This window comes from Leucoraja erinacea, unplaced genomic scaffold, assembly GCF_028641065.1.
Source record: "Leucoraja erinacea ecotype New England unplaced genomic scaffold, Leri_hhj_1 Leri_223S, whole genome shotgun sequence".
In the NCBI taxonomy this organism is placed as follows: domain Eukaryota; kingdom Metazoa; phylum Chordata; class Chondrichthyes; order Rajiformes; family Rajidae; genus Leucoraja; species Leucoraja erinaceus.
In genome coordinates, this window is record NW_026576124.1 from 116,589 (window position 1) to 142,110 (window position 25,522).

Sequence of the window (25,522 nt, forward strand, 5' to 3'; positions counted from 1 at the left end):
AATGCAGAGTCTCTTTCTATGTCTCTCCAAGGGGTCCAAAACTCTCTCCCCCTCTCCCCCTCTCTCCTTTCCCCTCTCTCTCTTCTTCCCCTCCCCTTCTCTTTCCTGCTCCCCCCTCTCTCCCCCTTTCTCTCTCGCCCCTCTTTCTACTCCCCTCTCTCTCTTCCCCCTCTATTTCCTTTCCCCCTCTCTCCCCTGACTCTCTCACCTCTCTCTTTCTCTCTCCCCTCTTTATTTCCCCCACTATCTCTCTCCCCCTCTTTACTTTCTCTCTCTCTCCCTCCCCTGTCTCTCTCTCCCCCTCTTTCCTTACCCCCTCTTCCTCTCTCACCATCTCTCTCTCCCCACTCTCTGCCTCTCCCCTCCCTCCCCCTATCTTTCCTTTCCCTCAACTCTCTACCACCCTCTCTTTCCTTTCCCTCACTTTCTCCCCTATCTCCCACTTCCCCTCTCTTTCTCCCCCCCCTCTCTCACCCTCTTCCTCTCCCCTCTATCTCCACCCCGTTTCTCTCACCCTGTCTCTTTCCCTCCTCTCTCTCTATCTCTTTCCCCTGTCTCAACCCGTTCTCTCTGATCTGAAACTCCACCACCTGTGTAGATGTTGAGCAACATGGGGGACTCTGGATAAGGGGGATGGTGATTTTTTTCATTGATAGGGAGGGAAACGGCCATTTTGTCGCTGGAAACAAACAGGAGGCAAATGTCGGCCATTTTGAAACAGGCCCCAAACTCTCTTACCTCTCCACTGTCCCTCTCTACCCCTCTATCTCCCCTCTCTTTCCTCCCACACCACACCCCCTCACTCTCCTCTCGACGGGATGCCGGGGCTACCTGAAGGGAGATAAATCAATATTCATACCGCAGGACCGTAAGCTGCCCAAGCAAAATTTGAGATGCTGTTCCTCCAATTTACGTTTTCCCTCACTCTGACAAGGGAGCAGACCAAGGACAGGAAGTTCTGTGCAGGAATGGGAAGGAGAATTAAACTATCCAGCAAAGGTGAAATCCGGTTGGTTAACGCAGGGTTCTGCGAAACGATCGCCCAGTCTGCGTTTGGTCTCGCCAATGTATAAGAGCCCACATCTTGAACAACAGATGCAATAGGTGAGGTTGTAGGAGGTGCAAGTGAACCTCAGTCTAACATAGAAACATAGAAAATAGGTGCAGGAGTAGGCCATTCGGCCCTTCGAGCCTGCACCACCAGTCAATATGATCGTGGCTGATCATCCAACTCAGTATCCTGTACCTGCCTCTTCTCCATACCCCCTGATACCTTGAGCCACAAGGGCCACATCTAACTCCGTCTTAAATATAGCCAATGAACTGGCCTCAACTACCTTCTGTGGCAGAGAATTCCAGAGATTCACCACTCTCTGTGTGAAAAATGTTTTTCTCATCTCGGTCCTAAAAGATTTCCCCCTTATTCTTAAACTGTGACCCCTTCTTCTGGACTTCCCCAACATCGGGAACAATCTTTGTGCATCTAGTCTGTCCAACCCCTTAAGAATGTTTTAATTGATCCTCCCTCAATCTTCTAAATTCTAGCGAGTACAAGCCAAGTCGATCCAGTCTTTCTTCATATGTCCTGACATCCCAGGAATAAGTCTGGTGAACCTTCTCTGTACTCCCTCTATGGAAGAATGTCTCCTCAGATTAGGAGACCTAAATTGTACGCAATACTCCAGGTGTGGTCTCACCAAGGCCCTGTACAACTGCAGTAGAACCTCCTTGCTCCTATATTCAAATCCTTTTTCTATGAATGCTAACATACCATTCGCTTTCTTCACTGCCTGCTGCACCTGAATGCCTACTTTCAATGACTGGTGTACCATGACACCCAGGTCTCGTTTCATTACCCCATTTCCTAATCGGGCACCATTCAGATAATAGTCTACTTTCCTGTTTTTGCCACCAAAATGGATAACCTCACATTTATCCACATTATACTGCATCTGCCAAACATTTGCCCACTCACCCAGCCTATCCAAGTCACCTTGCAGTCTCCTAGCATCCTCCTCACAGCTAACACTGCCCTCCAGCTTAGTGTCATCCGCAAACTTGGAGATGTTGCATTCAATTCCCTCGTCCAGATCATTAATATATATTGTAAATAACTGGGGACCAAGCATTGAGCCTTGCGGTACTCCACTAGTCACTGCCTGCCATTGTAAAAAGGACCCGTTTACTCCTACTCTGCTTCCTGTCTGCCAGCCAGTTCTCTATCCACATCAATACTGAACCCCCAATACCATGTGCTTTAAGTTTGTATACTAATCTCTTATGTGGGACCTTGTCGAAAGCCTTCTGAAAGTCCAGATATAACACATCCGCTGGTTCTCCCTTATCCAATCTACTAGTTACAACCTTGAAAAATTCTATAAGATTCGACAGACATGATTTACCTTTCATAAATCCATGCTGACTTTGTCTAATGATTTCACCACTTTGCAAATGTGCTGCCAACCTATCTTTAATAACTGACTCGAGCAGTTTCCCCACTACCGGTGTTAGACTAACTGGTCTGTAATTTCCCATTTTCTCTCTCCCTCCCTTTTTAAAAAGTGGGGTTACATTAGCTACCCTCCAATCCTCAGGAACTACTCCAGAATCTAAAGAGTTTTCAAAAATTATTACTAATGCATCCACTATATCTGGGGCTACTTTGTTAAGTACTCTGGGATGCAGCCTATCTGGCCCTGGGGATTTACACACAATACACAATACAATTTATTTGTCACTTGAACCTCATAGAGGCTCAAATGAAATGTTGTTTCTGCAGTCATACACACATGAAAAAAAGACCCAAGACACAACACAATTTACACAGACATCCATCACAGCGCATCTCCTCCTCGCTGTGATGGAAGGCAAAAACTTATCCCTCCCCTGCACTCCCCATTCCCCTCCCGATGTCAGTCAAAGCCCCCGGCAGGCGATGGCAATTGTCCCGCGGCCAATAACGCCGCGCTGGGTGATGCAAGGCCGCACTCCGGGTCTTGGTGTTGGAGCCCCCGGCGGGCGCTACAAACGCCCCGCAGCCATTGAAGCCATGCCGGGCGATGATGTAAGGCCCCGCTCCAGGTACTCTTCGACCCCGCGACTCGGGCTGATAAATAACAAAAAGACAGACGGACTGCAGAGGTCGGCCTTTAATCCATTCAATTTACCTAACACCACTTCTCGGCTAACCTGGATTTCACTCAGTTCCTCCATCTCATTTGACCCCCGGTCCGCTGCTATTTCCAGCAGATTATTTATGTCTTCCCTAGTGAAGACAGAACCAAAATAGTTATTCAATTGGTCTGCCATGTCCTTGTTCCCCATGATCAATTCCCCTGTTTCTGAGTGCAAGGGACCTACATTTGTTTTAATTAATCTTTTTCTCTTCACATATCTATAAAAACATTTGCAGTCAGTTTTTATGTTCCCTGCCAGTTTTCTTTCATAATCTATTTTCCATTTCCTAATTAAGCCCTTTGTCCTCCTCTGCTGGACTCTGAATTTCTCCCAGTCCTCTGGCAGGCTGCTTTTCTGGCTAATTTGTGTGCTTCATCTTTTGTTTTGATACTATTCCCGTTTTCCCTTGTTATTCACGGATGCACTACCTTCCCTGATTTATTCTTTTGCCAAACTGGGATGAAATATTGTTGTAGTTCATCCATGCAGTCTTTAAATGCCTTCCATTGTATATCTACCGTCAACCCTTTAAGAATCAATTGCCAGTCTATCTTGGCCAATTCACGTCTCATACCCTCAAAGTTACCTTTCTTTAAGTTCAGAACCTTTGTTTCTGAATGAATTATGTCACTCTCCATCCTAATGAAGAACTCAACCATATTATAGTCACTCTTGCCCAAGGGGCCACGCACAACAAGACTGCTAACTAACCCTTCCTCATTACTCAATACCCAGTCTAGAATAGCCTGCTCTCTCGTTGGTTCCTTTACATATTCGTTTAGAAAACTGTCCCGCATACAATCCAAGAAATCCTCTTCCTCAGCACCCTTGCCAATTTGATTCACCCAATCTATATGTATATTGAAGTCACCCATTATAACTGTTTTACCTTTGTTGCACGCATTTCTAATTTCCTGTTTGATGCCATCCCCAACTCCACTTCTAATTCCAGAGAAGGATTCTGGTGGAAGCCTCTGATTGGTGGAAGAGGACCAGAGGAAGCAGCTGGTTGGCTTGTATCCCGGGTAAGGCTTTATTGTATTCGAATAAGGGGGAGAATGAGGGCCAGGGCAGTTTACTGTTCTGGATGTCAGATGTGGGAGGTCATGGAGTCTGAGTGCTCTCCAGACGTCCACATCTGCGCCAGGTGCGTCGAGATGGGGCTCCTAAGGGTCCGTGTTAGGAACCTGGAGCAGCAACTCGATGACCTCTGTCTGCTCAGGGAGAGCGAGGAGGTCATAGAAAGGAGTTACAGGGAGGTGGTCACTCCAAGACCACGGGAGACAGAAAACTGGGTCACAGTTAGGAAGGGCAATGGGCAGAGGCAGGGACTGGTGAGTACCCCGGTGGCTGTACACCTTGAAAATAAGTACTCATGTTTGAGTAAGGTTGGGGGAGACACAGTGGTGTAGTTTAGTTTTTTGTAGTGGGTATACTGTGATGATTCCCTCCTAGCCTCTTCCACACCCGTCCTATAAACACCGCCACACTCACTGTCGCATACAGTAGCCTACACCCACCATAAGTAATTGAGATTATTCAACACTCGATATTTTCTAGGACAATAAACAGTCAAATTAAAATCACCGTTAGGCACTAGCATCAAATAAACTATAAAGCATCAATAAATAAATAACTGTTGGCTATATAAACACTGTACTACTGTATATGTAACCGGCCTGGCCCCAGTACTAATGTGCGAAGGAGACGACGGGATACTTGAGTCTTTTGCACAGGACATTTATTGCTGCTGCTGCTGCATGCTCTGTTTTTGTCTGCATCTTTTTTGCTATGTGTTCCACAATTTTTGTTGAACTGACCTTGAGTGCAGACTTGTGCCCATGTTGACACCGTTTTTTTCCTGAAGTGCAATGAGATTGTCATGGTCAGAGAAAGGTCGGTTCATCTTGGCAAGATAATATGCTGTTCTGAATACAGCATTTGTCTCAGCTAACACAGTGTCTGACACAGCTCTCACAAGATTCCCAAGTAAATCCTGTCCACCCTTTTCAGTGAGCTCCTGAGCTATTTCGTGTGCCCTGGACATCACATGCCGTCTGATCTTGTTTCTCAAGGAGGCCAGGGCTGTTGGTCTGCTTGAGCCTGATGACTGGATCTTAAACATCGCCCACTCCTCAGATATGGAAATTCTTTTCTCTGTTAAGACGCCAGTAGATTTTGTTGAGCTGCAAATAACACAACCTGGAAGTAAACAAAAACATGACTAATTAACATCATACTTTTTTGAATCTATATTAGCAATAACACCTTCTGAACTGGATAAGAATCTATTCAAAATAATTGAATGAGCTGTAAATAAGCTTCACTGTGACAATATCATTATAATTTAATTGTATAAAAGTGAAATTAATGTATCTTTAAGTTGAAAATAAACCAGCTATACTCTCATTTGCATAAAGTTGACTTCATGTATTTATACCAGCTTTACAAGTTGGCTGATATTTACCTAACTTTCTGTCCTTCCATTCTAACCAAGAATGCCTGCTTTTAAACTCCCTAGCCTGACTCTCAGTCCATAGGGCTGGCCAGGAGTTATCATCTAGAAGGAACAAGGAGATATTCAGCACACACACACTCACAGTCTCACAGTAAAATATGTACTACGTTATTTACTACTTTACTACAACAAGATTGAGCTAGCAAGGCCGTTTAGTGAATATATGTGTGGTATTCATTCAGTTTGGGAAATCTCTTATAAGCTAGTAGCTAGTAGTCTAATATCTGCTAAAGTTCACTTGTATACGACTTTCACTTACCCGATACACTGCTGGCATCAGGCTCCGCTGTAGTTCCCTCTTCTTCATCTAACGTCCTAGTGACTGCTGGAGTGTCATCCGAGGCAGAAGCAGGCTTGTTTTTTTTTTTTAAATGGCTAAGGGTAGTTTGTTGCTTCTGCTTCATATTTACTGTTGAGCCGCTGGACATCACCTCGGCGCCGACTGAGTTGATATCGCTGTCGTCTTGGTGACGTGAAGTCAGGTCTAGGTCACGGGCGGTCACCACGGTCACGGGCGATGGACGGAAGCCTCTGTATGGCTATTATAATGCTGCGTTCCATTGTACTGGGAACTCGGGACTTTCCGACTTCCGACAAGGAAAAGTGCGACTCTGATAGAGACACAGCGCACAGGTTGAATTTATGAATGAAAGTATGACAGTTCTGTAACAGAAATGTCATACTTTCATTCATAAAATAAACAGAATTTCTGTCACTATCGAAGTTGATACGTGTCATTGCGCATTTCTAAGTGGGCATACGGAAATGTTGGAGCTTTCTTAGTGGGTATATGGCGTATACCTGCGTATCACGTAGACTACACCTCTGGGGAGCCTACCTGGGGGCAGCGAAAGTGGCCGGGCCTCTGGCACAAAGACCGGTCCTGTTGCTCAGAAGGATAAGGAAAAGAAGAGGAGGGCAATTGTAATAGGGGACTATAGTCAGGGTGTCGGATAGGCGATTCTGTGGACGTAGACAGGAGACCCGGATGGTAGTTTGCCTCCCTGGTGCCAGGGTCAGGGATGTGTCTGAACATGTCCAAGAAATCCTGAAATGGGAGGGAGAGGAGCCTGAGGTTGTGGTACATATAGGTACCAACGACATAGGTAAAAAAAGAGAAGAGGTCCTGAAAGAAGAATTTAGGGAGTTAAGTAGAGAGTTAAGGAGAAGGACTGCAAAGGTAACAATCTCAGGATTACTGCCTGTGCCACGTGACAGTGAGAGTAGGAATGGAGTGAGGTGGAGAATAAATGCGTGGATGAGGGACTGGTGCAGTGGGTATGGATTCAAGTTTCTGGATCATTGGGACCTCTTTTGGGGAAGGTGCGACCTGTACAGAAAGGACGGGTTGCACTTGAACTCGAGGGGGACCAATATCCTGGTGGGGAGATTTGCAAAGGCTATTGGGGAGACTTTAAACTAGTATGGTTGGGGGGAGGGACTCGAATTGGGAAAGCTAGCAATCAGTGTGTAAGGCAGGAGGCAGAGAATGGTAGCACTCTGACCCAAAATGTAGGGGAGAGAGAAGAAAAAGAAAATAAACAGAGAATAAGAGATGGTGGGTTTCTTAACTGTGTATATTTGAATGCTAGGAGCATTGTAAGAAAGGTGGATGAACTTAGAGCTGGATTGACACCTGGAAGTATGATGTTGTGGCGATCAGTGAAACATGGTTGCAGGAGGGCTGTGATTGGAAACTAAATATTCCAGAATTTCATTGCTTCAGGTGTGATAGAATTGGAGGGGCAAGAGGAGGAGGTGTTGCATTGCTTATCAGGGAAGATATTACAGCAGTGCTTTGGCAGGATAGATTAGAGGGCTTAAGAGGGAACTGCAGATGCTGGAGAATCGAAGGTTACACAAAAAAGCTGGAGAAACTCAGCGGGTGCAGCAGCATCTATGGAGCGAAGGAAATAGGCAACGTTTCGGGCCGAAACCCTTCTTCAGACTGATTGGGGGCGGGGGTGGGTGGGGACAAGAAAGGGAAAAGGAGGAGTAGCCAGAAGGCTGGGGGATGGGAGGAGACAGCAGGGGGCTGAGGAAGGGGAGGAGACAGCAAGGACTAACAAAATTGGGAGAATTCGATGTTCATGCCCCCGGGGTGCAGACTCCCCAAACGGACCTCATATTCCGTTTGGGGAGTCTGCACCCCGGGGGCATGAACATCGAATTCTCCCAATTTTGTTAGTCCTTGCTGTCTCAGCCCCCCTGCTGGATCCCCCAGCCTTCTGGCTACTCCTCCTTTTCCCTTTCTTGTCCCCACCCACCCCCGCCCCCGATCAGTCTGAAGAAGGGTTTCGGCCCGCGTTGCCTTTTCCTTCGCTCCATAGATGCTGCTGCACCCGATTGAGTTTTCTCTAGATTAGAGGGCTTGTCTAGGGAGGCTATTTGGGTGGAACTGAGAAATCGGAAAGGGGTAGAAACACTTATAGGGGTGTATTATAGACCGCCAAATGGGGAGCGAGAATTGGAAGAGCAAATATGTAAGGAGATTGCAGATATTAGTAGTAAGCACAAGGTAGTGATTGTGGGAGATTTCAATTTTCCACACATAGACTGGGAAACACATTCTGTAAATGGGCTGGATGGGTTGGAGTTTGTAAAATGTGTGCAGGATAGTTTTTTGCAGCAATACATAGAAGTACCTACTAGCGAAGGGGCGGTGCTGGACCTCCTGTTAGGAAATGAGATGGGTCAGGTGGCAGAGGTAAGCGTTGGGGAACAGTTCGGGACCAGTGATCACAATACCATTAGTTTCAATATAATTATGGAGAGGGTCAGAACTGGACCTAGGGTTGAGATTTTTGATTAGAGAAAGGCTAACTTTGAGGAGATGCGAAAGGATTTAAAAGGAGTAAATTGGGACAGTTTGTTTTATGGGAAAGATGTGAAAGAGAAATGGAGGACATTTAAAGGTGAAATTTTAAGAGTACAGAATCTTTATGTCCCTGTTCGGTTGAAAGGAAATAGTAAAAATTGGAAAGAGCCATGGTTTTCAAGGGAAATTGGACACTTGGTTCGGAAAAAGAGATCTACAATAATTATAGGCAGCATGGAGTAAATGAGGTGCTTGAGGAATATAAAGAATGTAAAAAGAATCTTAAGAAAGAAATTAGAAAAGCTAAAAGAAGATATGAGGTTGCTTTGGCAAGTAAGGTGAAAATAAATCCAAAGGATTTCTACAGCTATATTAATAGAAAAAGGATAACGAGGGATAAAGTTGGCCCATTAGAGAGTCAGAGTGGACAGCTATCTGCAGAGCCAAAAGAGATGGGGAAGATATTGAACAATTTATTTTCTTCGGTATTCACCAAGGAGAAGGATATTGAATTATGTGAGGTAAGGGAAACAAGTAGAGTAGCTATGGAAACTATGAGGATCAAAGAAAAGGAAGTACTGACACTTTTGAGAAATATAAACTTGGATAAGTCTCCAGGTCCGGACAGGATATTCCTAGGACATTGAGGGAAGTTAGTGTAGAAATAGCAGGGGCTATGACAGAAATATTTCAAATGTCATTAGAAATGGGAGTAGTGCCGGAGGATTGGCGTACTGCGCATGTTGTTCCATTGTTTAAAAAGGGGTCTAAGAGTAAACCTAGCAATTATAGACCTGTTAGTTTGACGTCAGTGGTAGGCAAATTAATGGAAAGGATACTTAGAGATAATATATATAAGCATCTGGATAAACAGGGTCTGATTAGGAACAGTCAACATGGATTTGTGCCTGGAAGGTCATGTTTGACTAATCTTCTTGAATTTTTTGAAGAGGTTACTCAGGAAATTGATGAGGGTAAAGCAGTGGATGTTGTATATATGGACTTCACTAAGGCCTTTGACAAGGTTCCTCACGGAAGGTTGGTTAAGAAGGTTCAATGGTTGGGTATTAATGGTGGAGTAGCAAGATGGGTTCAACAGTGGCTGAATGGGAGATGCCAGAGAGTAATGGTGGATGGTTGTTTGTCAGGTTAGAGGCCAGTGACTAATGGGGGTGCCACAGGGATCTGTGTTGGGTCCACTGTTGTTTGTCATGTACATCAATGATCTGGATGATGGTGTGGTAAATTGGATTAGTAAATATGCAGATGATACTAAGATGGGTGGGGTTGTGGATAATGAAGTAGAGTTTCAAAGTCTACAGAGAGATTTATGCCAGTTGAAAGAGTGGGCTGAAAGATGGCAGATGGAATTTAATGCTGATAAGTGTGAGGTGCTACATCTTGGCAAGACAAATCAAAATAGGTCGTACATGGTAAATGGTAGGGAATTGAAGAATGCAGGTGAACAGAGGGACCTGGGAATAACTGTGCACAGTTCCCTGAAAGTGGAATCTCATGTAGATAGGGTGGTAAAGAAAGCTTTTGGTGTGCGGGCCTTTATAAATCAGAGCATTGAGTATAGAAGTTGGGATGTAATGTTAAAATTGTACAAGGCATTGGTGAGGCCAATTTTGGAGTATGGTGTACAATTTTGGTCGCCTAATTATAGGAAGGATGTCAACAAAATAGAGAGAGTACAGAGGAGATTTACTAGAATGTTGCCTGGGTTTCAGCAACTAAGTTACAGAGAAAGGTGAAACAAGTTAGGGCTTTATCCTTTGGAGCGCAGAAGGTTAAGGGAAGACTTGATAGAGGTCTTTAAAATGATGAGAGGGATAGACAGAGTTGACGTGGATAAGCTTTTCCCACTGAGAGTAGGGAAGATTCAAACAAGGGGATATGGCTTGAGAATTAAGGGACTGAAGTTTAGGGGTAACATGAGGGGGAACTTCTTTACTCAGAGACTGGTGGCTGTGTGGAATGAGCTTCCAGTGAAGGTGGTGGAGGCAGGTTCGTTTTTATCATTTAAAAATAAATTGGATAGTTTTATGGACGGGAAAGGAATGGAGGGTTATGGTGTATGGGACTAGGGGAGAATACGTGTTCGGCACGGACTAGAAGGGTCGAGATGGCCTGTTTCCATGCTGTAATTGTTATATGGTTATACTGTTAGGTGGCCTGTACACAACTCCCACTAGCGTTTTCTGCCCCTTAGTGTTTTGCAGCTCGACCCATATTGATTCTACATCCTCCAAGCTAATGTCCTTCCTTTCTATTGCGTTAATCTCCTCTCTAACCAGCAACACTGCCCCACATCCTTTTCCTTTCTGTCTATCCCTCCTGAAAATTGAATATCCCTGGATGTTCAGCTCCCAGCCTTGGTCACCCTGGAGCCATGTCTCCGTGATCCCAACTATATCATAGTCATTAATAGCTATCTGCACATTCAACTCATCCACCTTATTACGAATGCTCCTTGCAATGAAACACAAAGCCTTCAGGCTTGTTTTTACAACAATCTTACCCCTTATACTGGTATATTGGTCGGTGGGGGCGCTACAATGGCGGCAGTCCTGTCAGGAGGAGCAAGATAGACCACTCCGCGAGTTCTTTGGTCAGCAGCGCGTTAGTTTTTTCAACTTTTTTAATTTTTTTAGTATGTTTTAAAGTATGTTTTTGATGTTTCTTTGTGTGTTTTGTGTGGTGGGGGGCGGGTGAGGGGGAAACCGTTTTGGCCGCCTCCTCCATGGAGAGGCGACATTTTCCAGGTCGCCTCCCCCGTGGCCTAACAAGGAGGATCGGGCGGCCCTTCCCGGAGACGCGCCCGGGGCTTCAGCGGCGGGCGCAGCGTGGACACTCGGCATGGAGCGGGCGAGCCCTCGCTGGGGCTCGCTGGAGGGGAGTGCTCCGTTTCGCTGGCCCGGGGCAGCTGGCAGCCTGAAGCCGCGGTCTGCACAGCTCCAGCTGGCGCGGCGTCTACAGCCCGGGATCCCTCGTGGGGGAGCCGGGGGGGAAGAAGAAGCCATCACTGCCGGCCCGCGGCCAACTTCTACTGCGGGCCCGGCGTGAACTTACCATCACCCCTGTAGGGGATCTTCAACCGCCGGCCCTGCGGTCTGCGTTGCTTCTGGCCACAGCGCGTCGGGGACTTTAAATCAAAGATCTTTGCTTTAAATCTTCGACCGCCGGCCTGCGGCCTACTCAAACTTAAAACAGCGGTCTCCGGTGGGGAAGACCCGACTCTGGACTTACCTGGACTTGTACCTTGTCCTTACCATCTGGACGCCCGCAGCAACGGCTGCGGAGGGTTGAGGTCCCGACCACGGGGGAAAATGGAGGAGGACTGGCCAAATTGTGTGCCTTCCACCACAGTGATGAATGCTGTGGTGGATGTTTATGTTTATGTTAAATTTTTATTGTGTTTTTGTGTGTGTTCTTTATAATTGTACCGCTGCTGACATATTCATTTCACTTGCACTTATGTGCAATGTGACTAATAAACCGTATTGTATTGTATTGTAGTATACAATTATGTTGAAAAGTGGCCCTTTTGATTTTTGCCCTGGATTTGTCTGCCTGTCACTTTTACTTTTCACTTTGCTACCTATTGCTTCTACCCTCATTTTACACCCCTCTGTCTCTCTGCTCACACATTTAAGAAACCCTTTCCCTTTAACTCCATCCTCAACTATCCCATTTGACACCCCACCCCTCTTATTCAGTTTAAAACCACCCGTTTAGCAGTGGCAAACCTGCCTGCCAGAATGCTGGTCCCCCACCTGTTAAGATGCAATCCGTCCGTTTTGTCCAGTTCCACCTTACTCCAAAACACATCCCAGTGATCTAAGAATCTAAATCGTTGCCCCGTGCACCAGTTCCCCAGCCACACATTCAGGTCCCGTATCTCCCTGTTCTCGCCAGCAAGAGGAACTGGAAGCAAACTGGAGATAACAACCCTGGAGATCCTGCTTTTCAGGATTTTTCTGAGCTCTCTATAGTCACGCAGAATATTCATCCTCCTTTTTCCGACATCGTTTGTGCCGATATGCGTTACCACTTCCGGCTGTTCACCTTCGCCCTTGAGGATTTTATGCACTCTGTCCGTGACATCCTGGAACCTGGCACCAGGAAGGCAGCACACCATCCTCGCATCCCGTCTGTTGCCGCAGAAACCCCTGTCCGTACCTCTCGCAATGGAGTCTCCCACTACAATGGCGTTTTATGACGTTGGCCTCTTTGGTTTTGGCTCAACAGCCCTATTTGCTTCGCAAGGCAGTCTGCCGCTCAGTGTAATAATTTCTTCTGTCCCGACAGCTTCTAAGTGGATGAATCTGTTCACAAGAGGTACAACACCCAGGGAACTTTGCATTCCATGTCACCCACCTTCTCACTTCCAGTACCTTAGTTGTAACAATCTTACTGTAGGACTTGTCGAGGGACGACTCAGTTTCTCGGAAGAACCTGAGGTCATCCACTTAGTTCTCCAGTTCCCCAACACGGTCCTTCAGGAGCTGTACCTGGATGCACTTCTCACATTTGTAGCAGCCAGAGGCACCAGCGGTGTCCTTGACCTCCCACATACAGCAAGCATCACACTGAATCAGCTTGCTTGACATCTCCTTCTTTCGTCTCCCTCTCCAGCATTTTGCGTAGCCTCCTCTCCTCGCCGAAGACTCTCGAGCCAAAGACTCGCACTATTCTCACAGCGAACTATTCTCACAGGGCACTTCCCTCACAAAGCCGCTCCCTCACTGCCGCTACCTAAGAGCCTTCTTGCTTATATTGACTGATAAATTGCCTAATTTACCAATTTACAAACCAAATTCCTCTGTTTTCAATTGTTTCCCCCCTCTGACTCACTTCTCTCTCCTCCCACTCGAGCTAGAGCCAATCAGTGTTTTCTCCTGCTTCTCTTTGTTGCTGTTGCTTCAAAATCCACGGGAGCTCTGAGTCTGACCTGAAAGGACAGTTGGGTCCCTGAACAGAGTCGAGGGAGGAGGTATACTGACAGGTGTTACATCGTCAGCCGTTCAGGGGAAGATATATGGGGAGTGGGTGCTTTAGGTGGGAAGGGATAGTTAACCAGGGAGTTGCGAAGGGAACAGTCTCTGAGGAAGGCGGAATGGGGTGGAGATGGGAAAAATATAGCCAGTGGTGGGATCCCATTGGAGGTGGCAGAAATTTCAGAGGATTATGTGTTGTATGCAACGGCTGATGGGATGGAAAGTAAGGACGAGGGGAAGTCTGTCACTGTTGCTACCAGGGGGAGGGGGTGCAAGCACAGATGTGCGGGGTACTGAGCAGGCACAAGTGAGGCTGTCATCTATGATGGGAGAGGGGATCCCCGTTCCCTAAAGAATGAGGACATCTCAGATGCTCTAGTGTGGAACACCTCATCTTGGGCACAGATGCGGTGTGGGTGGAGAAATTGGGAGTGGGGGATACAATCAACTGCAATTATGCAGGTCCCTGGTGAGACCGCACCTGGAGTATTGTGTGTAATTTTGGTCTGCTAATTTGAGGAAAGGCATTATTGTTATAGAGGGAGTGCAGCGTAGGTTCACCACGTTAATTCCTGGTATGGTGGGACGACATATGATGAAAGAATGGGTTGACTGGGCTTGTATTACTGTAATTTGGAAGGATGAGAGGGGTCACAGTTTAAGAATAATCGATAGGCCATTGAGGACTGAGATGAGGAAAAAGTCTTCACCCAGAGAGTTGCGAATCTGTGGAATTCTCTGCCTTAGAAGGCAGTGGAGGCCAATTCACTGCATGTTTTCAAGAGAGAGTTAGATTTAGCTCTTATGGTTAAAGGAATCAAGGGTTATAGTGGAAAAGCAGGAATGGGGTACTGATTTTAGATGATCAGCCATGATCATAGCAAAGGATTTGAGTATAGGTTCATAGCAAAAGGATTTGAGGATTTGAGTATAGGAGCAGAGAGGTTCTACTGCAGCTGTACAGGGTCTTGGTGAGACAACACCTGAAGTATTGCGTACAGTTTTGGTCTCCTAATCTGAGGAAGGACATTCTTGCCATAGAGGGAGTACAGAGAAGGTTCACCAGACTGATTCCTGGGATGTCAGGACTGTCTTATGAAGAAAGACTGGATAGACTTGGTTTATACTCTCTAGAATTTAGGAGATTGAGGGGGGATCTTATAGAAACTTACACAATTCTTAAGGGGTTGGACAGGCTAGATGCAGGAAGATTGTTCCCGATGTTAGGGAAGTCCAGGACAAGGGGTCACAGCTTAAAATCCTTTAGGACCGAGATGAGGAAAACATTTTTCACACAGAGAATGGTGAATCTCTGGAACTCTCTGCCACAGAAGGTAGTTGAGGCCAGTCCATTGGCTATATTTAAGAAGGAGTTACATGTGGCCCTTGTGGCTAAAGGGATCAGGGGGTATGGAGAGAAGGCTACTGTTGAATGATCAGCCATGATCATATTGAATGGCGGTGCAGGCTCAAAGGGCCGAATGGCCTACTCCTGCACCTATTTTCCTATGTTTCTATGTCCTGTGTTCCCAATGTGGGTCTGTACATCGGCGAGTCCAAGCGTACAGTCGGTGACCATTTCGGTGAACAGCAGCAAAAGATAAGACTGCTGGGTACTCTTGTAACATTGTCGGCGCAAACACGTGGAGACAATTGTGTACTGCATAGTTTGTATGCAAAACAAAGTATTTCCCAGCTTATGTACCCTAGGTACCTGTTGCAATAAAGTTTCATTCATCCATACATTCATTCATTCAATCATACATTCTTTCATACATACATTCATTCATTCATTCATTCATACATTCAATTCATTCATTCATACATTAATTCAGTCGTTCGTTCATTTGTTCATTCAATTCTGGACTGTATATCTCACTGTATACGTGAAAGTCTCACACACTCCAAGATCCCAGCAATCAACTGCACACTTACGGACCATTCGTCTACATTTGTTACCACCAGGGGCAGTTGCGCCAACAGTCTGTCCGTGTTTTCGATTAAAAAAAAAATTGTTAGTGTGTGTTAAAAGTTTGTCTTAATGTTCCCCAGTTTGTTTTATGTGGGGTGGGGGGGGAGGGGGGGTGGAGGAGGTCGGAGGTATTTCTTTCCAGGTTCTTACTCTGCTGAAGGGATGCAAGCAGTAGGTATGTTACAAAACCTACCTGAATCGTGGCTGAGGATCTGCCCAACCCCGTGTGTGTGATTTTGGCGCTGTTTAGAGGGGGCGGGTTTAAAACGCGATTTTTACTAGGCTGTTGCAATCGAAAATGTTCAGCCTAGTAAATCATTAACGGAAAATCGCTGAAAGACCCCGTCGCAAAAGGTATTATTAGTTTTTATGGCCTTGTATAATAGTTATAGTAGTTTAAAAATCACTCTCTAAACTCGCAACCTCTCGCAGCCCCAGGGTTTTATAAAGCAAACAGTTAAAGGTATGTACCTTATTTTTACATTAAAAGGGGCTTCTTAAGAACCCTGTATATAAAGTTTTCTATAGCGAGTAGTTCATTTTGGGCTCTTTATATCCCGCAGTATTTTTCTGGCACTTGAGGGCACAAATCCAGCGCAATGTGAACGTTCTAAACCAGCGCGTTCACAGGAACCCACTAGAAAGCTCATTTAAATTGACTTTAATTTACAGCAATTGAACACTAAATTCCTTCCATTTGGCCTATAAATTGATGTAAATTAGATTTAAAAATCATGTTTTATTGTGAATTATTTGTGAATATTATTTGGACACTTGGGCTATTTAAAAATGTTAATCATTTATTAAGAAATGGATAGATGTTTAGATCTAGTAATTGAAGTTTGAAATTAGCTACAATTGGGTAACTAATTAATTATATGCTTTAATTTCAGGTCATTCAAGTAAGATTATTTTATATTTGTTTCAGAATGCTTCAATCTATGATAACTGAAAATTTCATTCAGTTCTCTTAATTTTTAAGAAGGTTATGGGCTTTTGACGGTCCACGATCACAGCTTTTTTGTTATGTCCATAGAAAATCAATAGGGAACAAGATGCTAATTTCCGAGTATGAAAATGGCCATAACTTTTTTATTACTTGAGATATGAAAGTGAATTAGGTGTCAAATTAAACTTATTGAGATGCGATCAATTTCAGTCTCATCTCTGGTCGCTCTGCGGCCTATTATCGATGGAGCTGGAGGCCTCGTCGGACTGATGTGATCCCTTACCTGGGATCGCTCCAACCATGGCCTGCGGACTTACCATCAAGAGCTGGCAGTCGCGGGAGAGGCCGTGCTTGTTCGGTGCTCCAACATCGCGAAGGCTCGACCAGCCCTGGCGCGGGGTCCGATCATCCGGCACGGGGGAGCTGACATCCCCCCGAAGCAGGAGCCGATCGCCGCCGGCTACGGGAGTCAAGACCGTCCCAGCAACGGAGGGTTCGAGGCCCCAGACCACGGGAGAGCTAAGGGAAGAAATGTGAACGTTTTTTCGCAGTCCATCACAGTGAGGAATGTGGAGGAGTCACTGTGGTGGATGTTCATGTTAAATTGTGTTTTGTGTGTTCCGTTGCTTTTTTATCTGTATGACTGACTTGGCAAATTACTCGTGTGTTGCAAAACATACTTGGCTGATAAAGTATTATTGTGAATTTGATTGTGATCGTGACATTTATGTCCAAGTCATTTATATATACATATATATACATATATATACGATAAACAGTAGATCCCAGATCCCTGTGGAACTCTCTATTGTGATCAATCGACGGTAACGCAGTTGCCCGCGGTAAGAAAATCCCAGATGCCAGGGCAATCCACCACCGCAGGATCGCGCTCACAGTGAATACACTGGGGAAGCCTTCATTGTGCCCGGAAACCTGGTTCATGGGGTGGTTTACGGAAACGCAGGGGAATCTGACACCACCTACCGTGACAATCTCTTCCCAACAGCCATCAGGCTATCAAACTCTACAAAACACCAAATAACTATGGGCTATGTTGGCTACACTCGGATTCTGACTTATTGACACTAATTTTGGGGTTATTCATTATTTTTTAATTAAGATAATTATTTTTATCTGAATATTGTCTTTTCAGGTTTATTGTGATATGGACCAAAATGGGTAAATCGTATTGGCGTAGAGGGCGTCACTGTTGACATGGACATGATGGGCCACGAGGGCCCGTATCTGTGGTGAACGTTTCTATATTTATTTGAATCAAATGTCGAGCTGCAGATGCTGGTTTACACCGAAGAGACACACAAAATGCTGGAGTAACTCAGCGCGCCAGGAGAAAAGGACTCAGCATCTCTGGAGAAAAGGAAAAAACAGAGATTACTCTGATGACCAAAGAGCCCACAATGGTCCATTGTTGGCAGAGGAGGAGGTAAAAACGAAGGAGTAACAACAGTAAAACTATCAAAACGACTGGGGTGGGGGAGTGACGGGGAAAGAGGGAATGCAAGGGTTACCTGAAATTAGAGACATTAATTATCATACTTCCTGTGGTCTTCGGACTGACATTAGATTCATTTAAGATGTTTCATCTTCAATAGAAATTAATTCATTTGGTGCAGATGGCACTATTGTGCTTCAATAAAACTCATCGCGTCGGACATTCAGGTGCGAAGTTAGGAATGACTTCGACAAGGAATGGGTAGATGATATATCAGAGCTGTAATAAGGCAACTGATCCGTCCTCTCACCAGTTGTAGAGCGGTCCTGACCTTCCATCTACCTCAATTGAGACATTTGAACTATCTTTAATCGGACTTTACTGGACGTTATCATGTACTAAATGTTATACATTTAAGTGTAACCATTACGTTGTACGTCTAAGTCTGAAGAAGGGTCACGACCCGAAATGTCACATATTCCTTCTCTCCAGAGATGCTGCCTGTCCCGCTGAGTTACTGTAACATTCTGTGTCTCTCTCCGGTTCAAACCAGCACCCGCATTTCCTTCCTGCGCGTCACCTTTATCTGCACACTGTGGACAGCTTGATTACAATCATGTAAAGTCCTTTCTCTGACTGGTTAGCACGTAACATACAGTTTTTCATTGTATCTCGCTGCACGATGTAATGGTAAATTAATGTTAGTTAAATTAAACTGATATATACATATTGTTTGTGACCAAAGATAGACAAAAAATGCTGGAGTAACTCAGCAGGACAGGCAGCATCTCTGGAGGGAAGGAATGGGTGACGATTCGGGTCGTGCCCCTTATTCAGATCTGCAGAACTTTGCTACACACATTGTCTGTGACCACGTTGCGCGGGATAGTGATGGGCTAGAAAGGTGTCACAGGTGACATTCAATGATTGCGCATACTTTCGACGGAACATATTCGAGGGCCGAAAGACCTCCTCCGATCACTGTGCTTCTGTTCTGTTTTAACAAGTTGTGGTCTGGGATTTGAGCATCGATCAGACCAATGGGAAAACCTCCTCTGTTCCGCCTCTGTCCCTGAAGTTGCAACGTTTACAGGGCGTGTGGTTCAGTGACCTGAACACAGTCTTCGTCGGTCAAGGACTGAGGTGGAAGATGGCGAGAATTCTCTGTTTCTCTTGTCTGGTGAGATCTGTATTCGGAAATGACAAAAATGTTCAGCAGCGGGATTACCACATCTGATGAACACGGTGCGTTATATAAAATTGACACAGAATTAGGTGAACGACTATGGCCAGATTCATGTGTTGGAAGTGAACTGGGTTTCCTTCAGCAGTGGTAAAGTAGCCGAAATAGCTCAGTTGGGAGAGCGTTAGACTGAAGATCCCTAGTTCAATCCCGGGTTTCGGCAAACGTGATTATTGCTCTACATGGTCTACGGCCGCATCTGCATGAGGCTCTCCTCTATAATCCCGCAGCTCCGCCCTCACTCCCCATCAAGGACACCTTATCTCACTCCCCAACACCTTCCACCCTACCTCCGACATTTTCGCCAAAACCGTTCTCCCCCAATTCGTCCCTTCCCACCCATCCCCCCCATCCCCCCCCCCCCCCCCCGGTACTTTCCCTTACAACAGCAGGAAGTGCTACACTTGTCGTTCTCTCTCCCCCCTCGACTCCATCCCTCGACTACATCCACGGACCCAAGCACTCTTTCCAGGTGAGGAAGAGGTTTACCTGCACCTCCTCCAACCTCAGCTACTGAATCCGCTGCTCCATGTGTCAACTTCTCTACATCGGTGAGCCCAATCTACATCAGCCCAAATGCAGGCTTGGCGATCGCTTCACCCAACGCCTCCGCTAGGTTCGCAATAACCAACCTGATCTCCCGGTAGCTCAGCACTTCAACTCCCCCTCACATTCCGAATCCGACCTTTCTGACCTGGGCCTCCTCCATTGCCAGAGTGAGGCCCAGCGCAAACTGGAGGAACAACACCTTATATTTCAATAGACAATAGGTGCAGGAGGAGGCCAATGGGCCCTTCGAACCAGAACCGCCATTCACTGTGATCATGGCTGATCATCCACAATCAGTACCCCATTCCTGCCTTCTCCCCATATCTCCTGACTCCGCTATCTTTAAAAGGTCTATCTAACTCTTTCTTGAAAGTATCCAGAGAACTGGCCTCCACCGCCTTCTGAGGCAGTGAATTCCACACTCACAACTCCTCATCTTCGTTGTAAATGGCTTACCCCTTATTTTTTAAACTGTGGTCCCTGGTTCTAGACTTCCCCAACATCGGGAACATGTTTCCTCCCTCTAGCGTGTCCAAACCATGAATAATCTTATATGTTTCAATAAGATCCCCCTCATCCTTCTAAATTAGTTTGCACCCTAGCGGTATGAACATTGACTTCTCCAGCTTCAGATAATCCTTGCTTTCTCCCTCCTTCCCCTTCCCTTCCCAGCTCTCCCATAAGCCTACTGTCGCTGCCTCTTCCTTTCTTTTTCCCGCCCCCCTCCCCCCCGACATCAGTCTGAAGAAGGGTCTCGACCCAAAATGTCGCCTATTCCTTCGCTGCATAGATGCTGCCTTACCCGCGGTTTCTCCAGCATTTTCGTCTACCTTTGCTAATAGATGTATGATTTATTCTAAAGCTTTCTAAAACGGTGCTGGCTCGAAGGGCCGGATGGCCTCTTCCTGCACCTATTTTCTATGTTTTGCTAGTAACGCAGCCGTCAGTGCCGCTCAATCAAGGTTCAACGTTAACCTCCAGTGTTCTTTGACTCTTTGACTGTCTTTCTGCCTGCACGTATCCAGCAGGTACCCCGATTTCCACTCAATTACCACAGACGTACGGTCGGAAAATAAATTGGACATGTAGCTCACCCTTCAGAACGGGGCTGTTTCGTGCAGTTAAAGAAGGGTATACCGCGGGGTATAATCCCGGTTACATAAATAGGAAAGATATGGACGATAACATTTTAACGGAGAAAGAGTGAGATGTTGCGCTTGGGCCCATTTCAAACTCTACTCACTCCGACCTGCATTAGATAACCACTGGTGAGGTGTTTGCGCAGTAACCAACCAGAACCCTCTACCTGATTGGGGAACTTCGAAATATCTTTAATCGGACTTTACTGGACGTTATATTGTACTACAGACAGTGCTATTTGGAAAGCTTCAATATGTTCCCAAAACATAACAATAAGCATGGGAATTGGAAGCGTTTTAGTCCCATCTGGATTATACACAAACTGCCATTGGAAAGCGAAGAGCGCACACAAATATAAAAGTAAAAAACATGATGCAGACCATCAGGGATGGAAAACAGACGCTCTGTAAAAAAAAAGAGATGAGGTGGCCGAGTGGTTAAGGTAATGGATTAATAATCCATTGTGCTTTGTATGCGTGGGTTCGAATCCCATCTCGAATCGTGACATTTGGCAGACGTGAGTGGTTTTGGTTGAATCATTTCGAAATCGAAGCTTCTCTTATCATCCAGCAATTTGTCATTTATCAGTCATATTGATGTTTTCCGAAATCACAAGGTGAGCACGAGAAGAAGTGCCCATCTAGATGGGGTGACGATCCTGTAACTCATCGAAGAGCCCACACAAAAGCAAAAGTGGAAAACATGATGCAGACTATCAGAGAAGGATAACAGACCTAACGCTCCCGAAATAGAGACGAGGTGGCCGAGTGGTTAAGGCGATGGACTGCTAATCCATTGTGCTTTGCATGCGTGGGTTCGAATCCCATCCTCGTCGTGAAGCGTGACATTTGGCCGACCTGCTGAGTGGTTTTGTTTAAATCATTTCGAAACTTCAGCTTATCTTATCATCAAGTAATTTGCTTTTTTTTTAATCAATCTCACTTATGTTTTCCGAAGCACAAGGTGAGTACTAGTGAGCTGCTTCCTTCTCTCCGTTCCTCCTTTGCGTTCAGTTCTTGTCGCCTACCACAAGAGCCTAAACACGCTTGGTCAAGTCAAGTCAAGTTTCATATCCGCCGAGAGCACATCCTCCACGTTTGACCAACACCTGTCTGAGTGCAGTAGGGCCAGATCATCTCCGTATACATACTGGTACAAGGTCGTGCGTGGAAGATTGCTGATATAGAGATTGAAGTGCATGGGGGCCGGTGGCCGGTACCCAGTCTTGGGGGACTAATCCGTTTCTTAGGCGTCGCAGTCGGCTAGATTGTCCGTTGCTGGTCTTGAATACAAAACTGCGGTTTGCAAGGAACTGCACTAAATAGGTATGTTACAATACTTACCTTCTGCGGCGCTGCAATTTGCCACTGGCCGTGTGCGCGATTTTGGCGCCTTTGATGGGGGGGGGGGGGTTAAAACACGTTTTTTTTCCTACCTTGTCCTGGATTATATTTGGTTGGAGTGCAAGCTTTTGCTGAAGAATCGTTCCGTCGGCCGTTCTGTGTATTTTTTTTTAATCGTCCGACTAGTTCAGCGCTGGAGTCATTTTAAAATCAGCTTCTAAAGCCGTCAACACCGACAACGGGGACGGATTTCATGTAGGTGACAGGTAAAAGAAAGCCGTTTATTTTTATGTATAAAAGTGGTCCTTAAGATGCCTTTTGTTCACATTTTAAGTTGCGAAACGGTGATTTAGTCCCCATACGAACCGGCATGCCGATATGGGGGTCTAAAACACAGCAAACCGCAACGTTCCAAATGATGGTGTTCCAGAAAAACCCACAGGCAAGATGATTTAAATGGCCATTAATTTACAGGTATTAAACATTAAATTCCTTCCATTTGACCTATAAATCCATGACAATGAGATTTAAAAATGATGTTATATTGTGAATTCTTGTGTGAATGTTATTTGGACACAGGCTATTTAACAATGTTCATCCATTCTTCAGAAATTGATAGATGTTTAGATCTAGTAATTGAATTTTGTAATTAGCTACAATTAGGTAACTAACTAATTATATGCTTTAATTTGAAGTCATCTAAGTAAGATTGTTTCATATTTGTTTCAGAATTCTTCAATCTATAATAGCTGAAAATTTATTTTAGTTCTTTCTCTTAATTTTTGAGAAAGTTATGGCCATTTGACTGTCCTAGATCACAGCTACTGTGTTAAGTCAATGGAAAAGCAATAGGAAACAAGATGCTAATTTCCGAGTAAGAAAATTGCCATATCTTTTTTAATACTGAAGATATGAAAGTGAATTAGGTGACAAACTAAACTTCTTTTTATGCTTTATCTGATGGGATAAATTACAGGTTTGATTTTTTAAATCTCAAAATTTTGTAACATTGCTACACTAAATGACAGTTAGGAATGGTATGGAGGAGCTTCAGGATCAGGCCCTGGTGCAACACTGTATCGTAGGCGGCGGTGAGGTCCACCAGTGTGATGCCCGCCGTGACCCTTTCTGAAACTACCTTCGATGTCATTGGTCAGCTGGACTATTTGGTGGGTGGTGCAGCATCCATGACTGAGAGGTGATGCATGAGCATGATATGACGGCTGGAGGGATAATTGTCACGTCTGTTACTTAGACCCAACTGACATTTCTTCAAATAGATGTAAACAATTTGCAATCTAAAGAAGATGTTTCAGATACCTGAAGGTGTTGATTGTAAAGGATGTTGTCTGGTAACAGAGGCACAATGCATAGATGGGCATACAAAGAGTGAGGGACTGATGCATGGACAACAACAGAGGGCTGTAATCTTTCTCACTGATTTATGTGGCCAAATAAACTGTGTATTAACCACCTGTAGTCAGGATGGCCTCATTCAAAGTCGCAGTCTCCACTGCAAGCATCGGTTCAAATCCTGGAATAATATGTGCAGTTTTGGTCTAATTTGAGGAAGGATATTCTTGCTATTGAGGGAGTGCAGCGTCGGTTCACGAGCTTAATTCCCGGGATTGTGGGCCTGTCATATGATGAAAGAATGGAGGGACTGGGCTTGTATCCACTTGAATTTAGAAGGATGGGAGGGTATCGTATAGAAACATATAAAATTATTAAGGCATTGGACACTTTACATACAGGAAACATGTTCCCGATGTTGGGGTAGTCCAGAAACAGGGGCCAAAGTTTAAGAATAAGGGGTAGGCCATTTAGAACTGAGATGAGGAAAAACATTTTCACACAGAGAGTTGTGATTTTGTAGAATTCTCTGACTCAGAAGGTCATGGAGGCCGATTCACTGGATTCACTGGATGCATTCAGAGAGAGCGTAAGATAGAGCTCTTAGGGCTAGCGGAATCAAGGGTTTTAGGGAGAAGGCAGGAACGGGGCACTGATTTGGATGATCAGCCATGATCACATGGAATGGTCCATATATCTATGAATCTCGCTTCTGACAATCACATTTTTAATTCACATTTCTCCCTTCTGCTTGGTTCGTTTGTTGGGATGTAGTCCCTATTTCATAGTTACCTGCACATATCCTCCTGTACTTATACCTCATAATCCATATCCATCTCCCTTCATTCCCTGCATATGCACGTGCCTATTCAAAGACTCTTCAATGCCACTATCCTCTCCGCCTCAACCACCAAGTCACTAAACGTTGTTGAAAATCCTACCCCGCACATTCCTTTAAAGTTCGCCCCTCTCAACTTAAAGTCATGCCATCCAATTCTTGATTTTCCATCCCGCGAAACAGGTTCTGACTGTCTTCCCTATCTATTAATCCCAAAATGTTTTACTCCTCTATCACGTCTCCCGGAAATCAGCAGCATTCCAGAGAAAACAATCCAAGTCTGTCCGTCCTATCTATGTAGCTAATAACCGCCAACCAAGTACTCCCTTCCCACCCGAACTACCCCCATAGGAGTTGCAACACCTGTCCTTATACCTCCTCACTTGACTCCATATAGGGACCTCGACAACATTTGCTGGTGAGACCACACCTCCTCTAACCTCATCTACTGTATTTGGATAAATGTGAGGTTATCCACGTTGGTGGCAAGGCCTGGAAAGCAAATTATTTTCTCAATGGTGTCTGATTAGGAAAATAGGAGGGGCAACAAGACCTGGGTGTGCTTGTACATTAGTCACTGAAAGTAAGCATGCAGGTACAGCAGGCAGTGAAGAAAGCTAATGGCCTTCATTGCGAGAGTATTTGAGTTTAGGAGCAAAGAGGTCCTACTGCAGATAGACACAAAAAGCTGGAGTAACTGAGCGGGACAGGCAGCATCTCTGGAGAGATGGAATGGGTGATGTTTTGGGTCAAAGCCCTGCTTCAGACTGGTTAGGAATAAGGGAAACAAGTGATATAGATGGTGATGTGGCGAGATAAAGAACAACGAATGAAAGATATGTAAAAAACAAACCTGCAGTGAGATAAATCAATATTCATACTGCTGAATACCTACCCAAGCAAAATATGAGATGCTGTTTTTCCAATTTGCTTTCAGCCTCACAATGGAGGAGACCAAAGACTGAAATTTCTGTGTGGGAATGGGAAGGAGAATTAAAGTGCCCAGCAACGGGGATATCAGGTTGGTTCACGCAGGCTGAGCGAAGGTGTTCCGTGAAATGATCACCTAGTCTGCGTTTAGACTGTTGATGTCTAAGAGTCCACATCTTGAACAACAGATACAGTAGATGAGGTTGTAGGAGGTGCAAGTGAACCTCTGCCTAACC

At 45.2% G+C, this 25,522-nt stretch overlaps 1 protein-coding gene and 1 non-coding gene across 5 annotated transcripts in view; one reads left to right on the forward strand and one right to left on the reverse strand.

Annotated features, from left to right (window-relative positions):
• Window positions 1–4,902: 4,902 nt before the first annotated feature.
• LOC129716374 (E3 SUMO-protein ligase KIAA1586-like) overlaps window positions 4,903–25,522 on the reverse strand; it is a 30,179-nt gene continuing 9,559 nt past the window's right edge. Inside the window, exons 2-4 of one of the 4 annotated variants that reach the window (XM_055666246.1) lie at window positions 16,755–16,956; window positions 5,955–6,306; window positions 4,903–5,379 (exon numbers count right to left, since the gene is read on the reverse strand). In XM_055666246.1, the coding sequence (XP_055522221.1) occupies window positions 4,967–5,379; window positions 5,955–6,123 (582 nt within the window). In that variant the 5' untranslated portion in view covers window positions 6,124–6,306; window positions 16,755–16,956 and the 3' untranslated portion in view covers window positions 4,903–4,966. Of the gene's footprint in view, window positions 5,380–5,954; window positions 6,359–16,754; window positions 16,957–25,522 lie in introns of those variants that run through there. The other 3 variants (XM_055666244.1, XM_055666248.1, XM_055666247.1) reach the window with 3 other exon arrangements.
• Window positions 21,576–21,657, forward strand: trnas-gcu (transfer RNA serine (anticodon GCU)). Its single transcript has one exon. It is a non-coding gene; the product is annotated as a tRNA-Ser (tRNA).